The 11,510-nt window shown below is 33.0% G+C and overlaps 1 protein-coding gene across 1 annotated transcript; it reads left to right on the top strand.

The window, feature by feature from the left end:
* Positions 1–2,426: 2,426 nt before the first annotated feature.
* RUG1 (Regulator of chromosome condensation (RCC1) family protein) lies at positions 2,427–8,400 on the top strand. The gene is made up of 15 exons (XM_079034325.1): positions 2,427–2,868; positions 3,508–3,584; positions 3,927–4,005; positions 4,129–4,188; positions 4,396–4,497; positions 4,594–4,687; positions 4,917–4,959; positions 5,646–5,691; positions 5,809–5,855; positions 5,936–6,038; positions 6,837–6,891; positions 6,979–7,045; positions 7,115–7,151; positions 7,735–7,814; positions 7,984–8,400. The coding sequence occupies exons 1-15, from the start codon at positions 2,565–2,567 to the stop codon at positions 8,101–8,103; spliced, it is 1,314 nt and encodes a 437-aa protein (XP_078890451.1). The 5' UTR covers positions 2,427–2,564; the 3' UTR covers positions 8,104–8,400.
* The last annotated feature ends 3,110 nt before the right edge of the window (positions 8,401–11,510 follow it).

Genomic DNA, 11,510 nt, shown 5'->3' with positions numbered 1-11,510 from the left:
TCGTTGAAGTTGCCTTAAATCAGATTAAGATGAATACAATAAAACAAATACATGCTCAAATTTTTTTTTTTTGAGGAATGCATGAAATAAGATTATCAGAATCGATTTATTAGGAAATATTGAAATAAAAAATCATAAGACAACAACTAAAATCGAAAACCAAAAGGCTACATGAAAATCAAAATCAAACTGTTATGAATCGGGGTTTTTGTTACCTCATAAAAAAAATTAGAACCGATTCATAGAGTTCTTCGATCGACGGTGGTGAGAGGCTCAATGCGAGATTATTCCAGAAGAATCGTATGTCCCTTAGTCTTCTCCACTGATTTTGTTTTTACTCCATTTTCTTTCATTTTTCCGCTCAGAAGTTATAAATGATATATCCATTTTTGTCTATGCTAACATAATTACATATATAGAATTGGCTCCTAGAAATTTGGATGTCCTAGGCCATCGCCCAAACTACCCTCCACGTTGACACGTCCGACATAAACATTAAGTAAATCATTACTATTTGTAAAAGATTTCAAATAGGCCATAAACTATAAAATCATCAAAGAGGAACACTATACTTTCAAATTTATCCACCATTGGTAAAATAGCCTTAACATATTTTTTTGATGTCAAAACAACAATAATGCAATTTTTTCGTGACATAATTTAAGAAATGAACTTTGAAAAGAAACATGTCATGGTTGTTGCCTTTGTATGTGTAGGTCGTTTTAATAAAGAACCAAACACAATACATATAGCATACACTATACATAAACATTTGGTATAGCCTTTGTGCCATATTATCCTGTTTGTTTTGTTTGTTCTCTTAGGGCGTGTTTGACAAAAGTTACGGGTAGCGGGTAGCTGGTAGCGTTTTGTTAAACGCTACCAGCGGTATTTTTTAGATTTGCAGCGTTTTGTTTAAACTAAATGATAAAAGCTTGTAGTGCTAAACGGAGGTTTTTGTTCAAAATGAAGCGTGTTGTCAAACGCTAAAAGCTCAAAAATCTTCCAAACGTTTCGTGCTAAACACACTCATAGTCTAAATAGAAATACATATACATGATTAAATAATTAAACTTTTTTTTATTGATGTATAACATATTATCAATTATAATAAATAAAGATTCATTTTGACACGTGTCAATCTCTCATGAGTTTTGACACTTGTCATTTTATTATATTTTTTGAATAAATAATATCCACATATCAATTTGTAGGTTTTTTTAAAATTTAAATTAAAAAGCCGCTTAATACTTATATATTTATATACTAGTTTATAACCCGTGAGAACCATGATTATAAAATTAATTTAACTTTTATAATATAAAATTATAATTATTAATCAATTATTTTAAATAAGTAATTTTAAATAAATTATTAATTAAGAGATATATCAAAAATTTAAAGTTATTATAACTTTAAATTTAACATATACTTAAAAAATGTAAATTTGAATTTTGAAATGAGTTGCCTAATATATCTACATAACAATGACATAATATTAATGATTAGTTGAGTTGTATTAGACCATCTCCAACCCATCTCCATTTTTTCTCCCATAAATGGAGTAAAAAATGGAGTAAACAGTGTTTCATCTCCAACCCTACTCCATTTTCTATTCCATTTTTTACCCCAAAAGTATATTTTTGGAATATTCCATTTTTATAACTTATATATATTGTCAAATACACCCCTTTACTAATTAAACTCTATATTTATGATTAATTAATATAAATTAGTATACAACATGATATTATAAATATCAAGTATTGTATTTGAATTATAATTAGTAGATAAAATAAACTAGAAATGTATAAAATAAAAATGAGAGGGACTAAAATTGACAACCAAACTTCACCTCCATTTTTGGAGATATGAATAGTATTCCCCCATATATTTATATGGGGGAATACTATTCATATCTCCAAAAATGGAGGTGGAAATGGGGTAGGGTTGGAGAAGAATGTGGGGAGAAATGGGGGAAGAAATGGAGTATGGGGTAGGTTGGAGATGCCCTTAGAGTGAAAAGGAGATTAAAACTATTCATTTATTAGAATAGAGAAAAGATATAAAGTATTGAATGTAATAAATGTGATAATAATTATAATTAATAGTTTCTTCATTTTTTATTTTAAATTTTATTTTAAAAAATACTTAATGTTTATATTTTAATATTTATTTTTTTGTTTAATCAACCCGTATAATACATGAGTTTTAAACCTGGTTGTATATAACTTGTCACAAACATACTTTTTTCTTCAATTAATAATGAAATACTTTTATTAATTAATTTATTTAACCAAACATATTAAGTTTTGACAAAAAAAAAATCGAAATAAATATTTTTGTTAATTTGAAGGGTAATTTAGGAAAAAACCAGTTCTCCCAAACATATAAAATGACGATTCTTCTACCACCAACGGCAACTACACACTCCACGACATTCTCCTGTGTTCGACGGCAACCACCTCCTCTTTGCCATTTCCCTCAAATTATCAACGAAATTCAACCCGTATATAATCCATAGATTGTGTTATGATCGCAAATCGAGTTGTTGTTGGTTCATTATGTCGATCGCCACACGTTTTGCGTCGAGAATTTCCAGATCAGCTTCAGCGAACGGGAAATTGAGTATAGGGTTTTGTCAACGGAGGTTTATGAGGGTTTTGACGTGTGAAGAACAGGAATTGGTCAACGACAGTGACAGTGTCAAGAACCAGAGATTTGTGGCTGTTTGGGGAAATGGCGATTATGGGAGATTGGGTTTGGGTAGCTTGGAATCGAAATGGAGGCCTGCTGTTTGTTCGGCTTTTGGAGATGGAAGTCTCCGAGAGATTGCGTGTGGTGGAGCTCACACTCTGTTCTTAACAGGTATAGTTGCTCATACTTAATTGCTGCTTCTATGAACGTTGTGCTTAGTATATGATCAATACAACATACAGTGGAATTTTTGAGACATTTGATCCAAAAGTACCAGTAGTTTCCAAAACGCTTCCTTACAGATAAGGTACTGAAGGATTTACTTATCTATATCGATTGTCAAAGTTTTTTCACTTCAGTAATTTAGTGCAAGATCAGGGTGACCTCTGATTGTGATCTCAAAGTATCTTATTAGTATGACAATTTACAATCAAATTTTTTGCTTTTGGCTTTAAAAACATGGATTTGATACTGCATTAAGTCATTATAGGGCTAAAGGCATGAAATATCAATGCAATTTCATTTATTTGTGTATTGTAGCATCTTACTTCCATTTATGTCTCCTACATCATTCTACTTATAATTTTTCTTCTGGAAGACATTGTACTTGAAAAATCTACCCAATTGTAGCAATGCAAATTGCTTTGTATTTGAATGAAGTTCCTATAATTGGGTAGATTTTTTGAAGTATAATTCTGTAACATGAAGAAATGAAAATATGATACTATAATAAACAAATCAATGAAACTACATTGCTATTTCTTGCATTTAACTGTATATAAACCTGCTGAATGAGTCCATTTTCCACAGATTCTGGTAATGTGTATGCTTCTGGACTCAATGACCATGGACAACTGGGTGTTTCAGATGATAAAGGCTACACAATTGTAAGATATCTCATACTTCTTGTCATTTCCCACTAGAATTTCAAGTAAAAAGTCTAAGAAAAAGTTCTATTTTGAAAGCATGCATGATGGAAGAAGCTTTCTAGTTTCTATTTAGGCAAATAATAATCCAGAAATTGATTTCTTACATGCTTTTATCCTGATATTGCAACTCTTATTTTTTCTTTTTCCTCAAACTGTATCAATATATCTTTGTAGTCTGTATTATGCTGTTAAAATTTCATAAATATCTTTTATTCCCTATCAAGGGCTTTTCTTTTCAGTGTTCCCATGCACCTTTCTCATCATTCTCTTTATGTGACATTGATTGTCTTGTGATTGCAGGATCCACTAGAAGTTTCTGGACTTCCTAACAATATAGTGAAAATTTCAGCTGGATATTATCACTCTTCAGCTATTACAGGTTTTTAACTCCCAATTCAGTATATAAATATGAAACTTCAAAGGGTCCTCATATGTTCTTTAAAGATTCTATCTTTATGCACTCTCTTTCTCCACTTCTCTTAATCATGCTTCTGAATTGCAGAAAGTGGAGAACTTTATATGTGGGGAAAGAATTCCAGTGGTCAACTTGGACTTGGAAAGAGTAAGATGCTTTCTTTCAGTATCTGTAGCTCTTTCATTAATTTTCTTGCTAAAAATTACCACATTTATCAAAATTCTGATAGATAAGAATTAAGAAGAATCTTTATTAGTCCTCTTTTATGCAGATGCTTATTCTTTTATGAAATTTAGTCATTTTCTTTCAGTAATTTCATTTTTTTAGGCTGAATTCAAATATTTAACTTTGTAGAGGCAGGAAAGCTAATTCCATTCCCAAGTAAAGTGGAATTCCTGAATGGAGTCCCCATAAAGATGGCTGCTTTAGGTTCTGATCACTCTATTGCTGTTACAGGTTACAAAAAATATATAAACAAATAAATTTGTTAGCTTTTTTTAATATGATTTTTTGTATATTTTTTATTCTGATATTTGTTAGAATGTGTTTCAGAAACAGGTGATGTGCTAAGTTGGGGAGGTGGAGAATCTGGAAGGCTTGGTCATGGACACAAATCGAGCCTTTTGGGCTTTTTGAGTTCTACAAGGTTTGTTTTAAAATTTGACATTAAGTGTAAAATGACTATTTTGCCCCCTGTTTGACTTTGACCCTCTTCATATTCTTCAGTGAAAACTCTAAAAGTATTCCTCGTATCCTTCATCTTAAACCCTAAAATCAAACTAAAATTAACCAAAACGCGAAAAATAAAGCTGAATTTATAACAAAATCAAAATCCAAAAATTAAAATTAAAATTTTATGTTTTGTTTTGATGCAGTGAATATACACCAAGGCTCATTAAGGAACTTGAAGGAGTCAAGGTAATGCTTATAACATTTTTCATTCACTTTTTAAAAAAAAAAGGTGGTGTTCTCAGAGTATAAAAGATTAGGATGCTTTTTATTGTTTTAAAGTTTTGACACATTGATGTAAATTACTTTTGTCAAAACATCTCAAAAGTTTATCTAAAGATACATTAATAAAAAATATAGTTTCATGTGTAAAATTTCAGTAGATATTTTTATCAACATCTTTTGAATCACACCCATTTAATCAGAAAAATAAATTTTTAGTAAGAGACAAAATGTTCTTGGAAAAATGTGGAATTGTAATTAAGTTTATACTAAATATTCCTTCTGTTTTCTTTGAGAAACATTTACCTTATTTCTTCTTTTTCTTCTAGGGTTCATCTAAAAAAAGACCTTATATTTTATGTTTTTTCCGGATTAAACCACAAATTTATTTTTTGCCTGAATATATATTTTCGTTTTTTCCGATCTGCCCCTTTTAATCATCTTTTACCAAAAAAAAAGTGTAAAATGTGAGGCTTTTTTCGAGAAAAACTAAAAGAGCTGAGGGTTTATTTGGAAGCATTTAGAAGGTCGAGGTTTTTTTTTTCGGAAAAAAAATACAAAGTTGAGGGCTTTTTCGGAAAAAATGAAAAAATACAAGGTCTTTTTTAGGCAAAAAATAAATTTGAGATCATTTAAAATCGCATAAAATGCAGATTAAAAGTGTTGCTGCTGGGATGCTACATTCAGCATGCATTGATGGTATACCTTGTTTTCCATTTTTTATTTTTATTTTTTTATGTGTTAATTTAATCTATTTAAAATCAATGTTACAATTTTCATGTTATAACTTATAACCTTCAGTTTTTTAAATCCCAGAAAACGGTTCCGTATTTGTTTTTGGGGAAAAAGCAGTACAAAAATTGGTGAGTCTTGTTCCACTTTTTTTAAGGGCATTTACGTCTTTTCCACATACTAAAATCACAACCTATGAAACTTTATGTAGGTGTCAAGAGAAGGAAGCACTGTTTCAACTCCTTCTCAAATAAAGGAATTACCATTTTCTCAAGAGGTTGCATGTGGTGCTCATCACACATGTGTCATCACAAGTAATTAATTTCAAATTTTCAACACCCTTTTACTCTTTTATTACTTTATCATTCTAATTAGAGTAAATTACACGAATGGTCCCTATTGTTTGGGGTAATTTGTGCGTTTGGTCCTTAACTTATTTTTTTAACTCGGAAGGTACCTGCTGTTTGTTTTTGTTACACGTTTGGTCCCTGTCTTACCTAAAGACTATTTTGCCTTTGATTTTTTAATTTATTTAAATAAACATACCCCTAACCCCACCCCACCCCCTCACCTTATCTTACCTACCCCACCATTTTTCCCTATTTAAATAGAGTAAATTACTGAAATCGTTCCTATGGTTTGATCAAAATTGCACGTTTGGTCCCTAATTTTCTTTTTGCTTTCCGATCGTCCTTGTGGTTTGATTTTGTTGCGTTTTTCGTCCCTATGGTTTGGTCAAAATTGTACATTTGGTCCCTAACTTTATGTATGTAAGGGACGAAAAACGCAACAAAATCAAACCACAAGAACGATCCGAGTGCAAAAAAAAAAGTTAGGGACCAAACGTGCAATTTTGACCAAACCATAAGGACAATTTCAGTAATTTACTCATTTAAATAATAGTCTTTTTAGGTAATAGATGGACCAAACGCATAACAAAAACAAACAGTAAGGACCTTCTGATTTAAAAAAAATAAGTTAGGGACCAAATACGCAAATTACCCCAAACCATAGGGACCATTTGTGTAATTTACTCGTCTAATTATTTTCAATCCTTATTTCTTTCTAATTTCTAACTTTAAACATGTTTCATGACCTTTTTATCTACAAAGGTGGAGGAGAACTGTATACATGGGGCTCCAATGACAATGGTTGTCTTGGTACTGGGTATGCATGTATTCAATACTTTATCCAAGATGTTTATTTACTAATATGCCCTCATGTAATAATAATTATTACATTTTCTTGTCTCAGTGATACACATACTGTTCATGTGCCCGAAAGAGTTCAAGGTCCATTCCTAAAACATTCTGTTTCCAAGGTGAGTTTCCTTCTTCACTTATGATGTGTGAAAAAGACGTAAATACCCTTTACACGTTTTGATTGGTAGGTGTCATGTGGATGGAAGCATACAGCAGCTATTTCTGGTAAATACTTTTATGTTAAGTTATTTTATAAGTAGTTTTATGAGTAAATTACACGAATGGTCCCTATAGTTTGTGGTAATTTGTGCGTTTGGTCTCTAACTTATTTTTTTAACTCGGAAGGTCCTTACTGTATGTTTTTGTTGCGTGTTTGCCTAAAAAGACTATTTTGCCCATGATTTTTTAATTTATTTAAATAAACACACCCGAACCCCACCCCCACCTCATGTTATCTTACCTAAAAAGACTATTTTAATTTATTTAAATAAGGGCATAATAGTCCTTTAAGGTAATACAGGACCAAGCACGTAACAAAAACAAACATTAAGGACCTTCCGAGTTAAAAAAAAAGTTAGAGACCAAACGTGCAAATTACCCCAAACCATAGAGACCATTCGTGTAATTTACTCTAGTTTTATTTATTTTGTTTATAATTTATAACATCCAAATTTCATTTCTTCCTACTATGATATTGTAATTTGAAAAACCTACCTAATTATAGCTATGAATTGGTGGATTTTTTGAAAAGAAAAAGATTGAAAGTAAATTATATATATATCTTATTGCTAATTTTGGTGTAATGCAGATGGAAATGTTTATACTTGGGGTTGGGGTGGGGCCATGGGGACGTTTTTTGAAGCCGAACATTCTTCTGGTGGACAGTTGGTTTGTTCCCATTTTTCAACTACCATATTTCCTATATTATCAGTATCTTTTTGACTTAATGCAGAAAGAACGACTTAATACAGAAAGTCAAGAAAAATGAAGCTTTCCAAATTAAATCCTAACTTTTTTTACAATAATTATAACTTTCACTCAAAACTTGTGTGTGTAGGGCCTAGGAGATGATGTAGACTACGTTGAACCAACGTTGGTTGACTTTGGTGAGAATGTGAAAGTAGTACAGATCTCGTGTGGGTTCAACCACACGGGAGCTGTACTCGAATACAACTAATACTCCAGTCATCCGATACTCATCAGATGATAGTATCGGATGATGATTGATTCGATCAGTTAGTCATCCGATACTGATATATCGGATGACTAGATGAGTCATTCGAATCAGAATCGAATGCATTGGTGCAAATCAAGAGTAAATAACCATAATACAAAATAAGGCTACACGTACATTTATGATTCTCAAGAGTATAGTGTTGTATATGAGGTTCTTGTTTATTCTAAAAAACAAACGTGTTATGGTTTTGTAAGTGTATATTGATGTTTAATCTAAAAATAACCTCATTTGTATGTATTTTATGTTCTATATGTCTTTGCATCAAAAACAGTTCATGGCTTTAAGGTGGCATCATCTTTGCAAATTATTAGTTAATTTGTTTATATTGATTCGCATGATATGCGGTTTCATCACATGATATCCATCTATTCTCGTTATGATGCTTTAATCTTGAAGGAGAGATTGTGGGACTGATTAGTGGTGTTCAAGGAAAAGAGTAAATTGACCCTTGTAGACTAAGGTAGATATATTCCAGATTACATTAAGACTAATAATATACATGTGAGTAAGCGCATAACCAAAAGAATTCATAAAAAAATTTGATTTTAAATAGCCACATAAACATTACATACAAGTAATAGTATAGAACATGAAAACTACATATAATTATACAAAGTAACCACATGGATCAAAATAACCGCATTTATCAAAATAACCATATAGAATTCTTTACCATTCTCTCTATCTAGACAAGACTATATTTTGGTGCACACTAAATAAAGGACCACTTCCACTCTATTTATAAGAGAGAAATGAATCTTTCCTAAACACATACATAATATTTTGACCTAGTTATAATTGAGCATTGTAGAGCATCTCATTCTCCCACAATGATAAAAGGCTAAAATACATAGTATCCGAATACCAGGTGTGATGTTACATGTTGAGATGTCTTTAGAACTCTAATGCTGTGGTCATGAAATCTCTAATCGTCGATGGTGTTTGACTTCAAAGGTACCAACTCTCACATAGAAAATGAGATCCAAATCTTCAAACTGACCATAAACACCAATTATCAAGTGACAAGGTTTTAGAAGATGGTAGTGGTGATGCTCAAGCTGCTATTAATCGTCGCAATATTATAGCAAAAATACGGAGTCTTGATCAGGCGGATTTGAAAGATGCTGTTCAGAAGGCGAAAGTGAAATGGAATATTGAAGTTGATGAAAACTCTATATTTTTTCACGGGCTTATTAATCGGTGACAGCATCAGCTCTCGATTAAAGGGATTAAGAGCAAAGGGGTCTGGATCATGGACCCGATGTCAGTTAAAACACACGGTTTTTTTTTTACTTTTTTTGCAGAGAAATTTCAGCCTGCAATCATGATTACTCAGCGTAGCAGCAGCTTTAGGTCTCTTTCAGCTTCTCAGGCGGCTGCAATTGAAGGTCCGGTTACAGAACAAGAAGTTAGGAATGCGGTGTGGGCTTGTGGTTCTGATAAGTCGCCGGCCCTGACGGTTTTACGTTTGCTTTTTATAAGCGATACTGGGAGTTGCTGAAAGGTGATGTGATGAATTTTGTGGGTGAATTTTTTCAGACAGGGAAGATACCTTCGGGATGTAATTCGTCTTTTATTACATTAATTCCTAAGGTGGCTAGCCCTATGGTTGTTATGGACTTTCGACCAATCAGTCTTATAGGTGGCCAATATAAGATTATGTCTAAACTTCTAACTCTTCGTCTTGCTCCAATAATGAATTCGATCATTAGCTTAGAACAATCAGCGTTTGTGAAGGGTAGACAGATTTTGGATGGTCCGCTTATGGTTAACGAGATTGTCGATTGGTGTAAAAAAAGGAAAAAGAAACTCATGGCGTTTAAAGTAGATTTTGAGAAGGCGTATGATACAATTAATTGGGATTACTTGTGTCAGATGATGATTTTTTTTTTGGATTTTGGGTCCAAATGTATCGATTGGATTCGTGGTTGCCTTTTCTCTGCCAAAGCATAAGTCTTGATTAATGGTAGTCCTTCAATGGAATTTAAGTTGGATCAAGGTCTTTGTCAGGGTGATCCTTTGTCCCTGTTACTCTTTATTATGATAATGGAAGGTCTCCATGTGGCCGTGAAGGATGTTGTAGAGGCGGGGATGTTTCAAGGTTTTAACATTGGGTCTATTACTCTATCTCATTTCTTTTACGCAGACAACGCGTTATTTGTGGGTGATTGGTCTCGGCGAAACATTAATTGTTTGGTTGATCTGTTGGACTATTTTTATGGTGCGTCGGGCCTTAGGCTAAACCTTCAAAAATCAAATCTTTATGGAGTTGGGGTTGATTTTTTGGAGGTGAAAGCTTTAGCAACTGTTACAGGATGTAGAGCGGAGAAGTTCCCTTTCTTTTATCTTGGTCTTCCGGTAGGTGTAAATATGGGTAAAATTAAAGGGTGGAATCCGATTGTGGAAAGGTTTAAAAAAACTTTCCAATTGGAAGGCTTGCTTATTGTCGATTGGAGGTCGATCGGTATTGATTACTTCAGTTTTGGGTTCTTTGGGGAATTATTATATGTCTCTTTTCCTAATGCCAGCTTAGGTGAAAAAACTTTTAGAGGCATTGCGAGCCAAGTTTTTTTGGGGTTCGGGTGAAAACAAAAAGAAGTTGGCTTGGGTTAACTGGAATATGGTGATGTCTTCAAAGGAGAAGGGGGGGGGGGGTCTTGGAGTTGGGAGCCTAATGGCCCTTAATTGTGCTTTGATTTAAAAGTGGCGGTGGCGATTTGTAAATGAAGAAGGTGCTTTATGGGTTAAGGTGATTTCAGAGGTACATGGGTATAATCCTGGTGATTCTCTTCAGAATGCTAAGATTTATATTTCTGGAGTTTGGTCTCAGATTGTGGGTTCGATAAACATGATGCATGATAAAGGTGTCATCCCTTATTCTTGCATTCGGAAAAAAGTTGGTGATGGTCGAAGTACTTGCTTTTGGTCAGATGTTTGATGTTTGGATAGGGGATATGGCTCTGAATTTGAGATTTAATCGTATTTTTCGTCTTGACCGAAATTCGAACACTTCCATTGCGTAAAGGTGGTCCAACGGTTGGTTGTGGTCTTGGAGTCGTCAAATATGTGGAGGTGTTTTGCAACGACAATTTGATGATTTGATAAACCTTATTGGCAATTTCCAGCCCACAACTGAGAAGGATTCTTGGAGATGGGATGTTGATGGTGTCATGGGGTTTTCGGTTCATGATACTAGATAACTTATTGACAAGGTTTCGCTTCCAGATGGTCTGTCAGTTACTAGATGGAATCGATGTGTGTCGCGGAAGGTAAATATTATGTGTTCGCGGGTGTTGCGAGATCGACTTCCTACAAGGTGGAATTTAAGTCTTAAAAGTTTGGAGCTT

The sequence above is a fragment of the Lactuca serriola genome, chromosome 1 (assembly GCF_051521515.1).
Source record: "Lactuca serriola cultivar US96UC23 chromosome 1, Lser_US96UC23_V15, whole genome shotgun sequence".
Lineage (NCBI taxonomy): Eukaryota > Viridiplantae > Streptophyta > Magnoliopsida > Asterales > Asteraceae > Lactuca > Lactuca serriola.
The sequence above is the reverse complement of the archived record's forward strand: the minus strand, read 5'-3'. Positions and strand labels throughout refer to the sequence as shown.

Bases quoted from the DNA above. Each gene is read 5' to 3' on its own strand.
- RUG1 (XM_079034325.1), top strand. From the start codon at position 2,565: ATGTCGATCGCCACACGTTTTGCGTCGAGAATTTCCAGATCAGCTTCA. The intron at 5,856-5,935 runs GTGAGTCTTGTT...AACTTTATGTAG, and splicing joins AAAAAGCAGTACAAAAATTG to GTGTCAAGAGAAGGAAGCAC. The intron at 7,046-7,114 runs GTGAGTTTCCTT...TTTGATTGGTAG, and splicing joins TAAAACATTCTGTTTCCAAG to GTGTCATGTGGATGGAAGCA.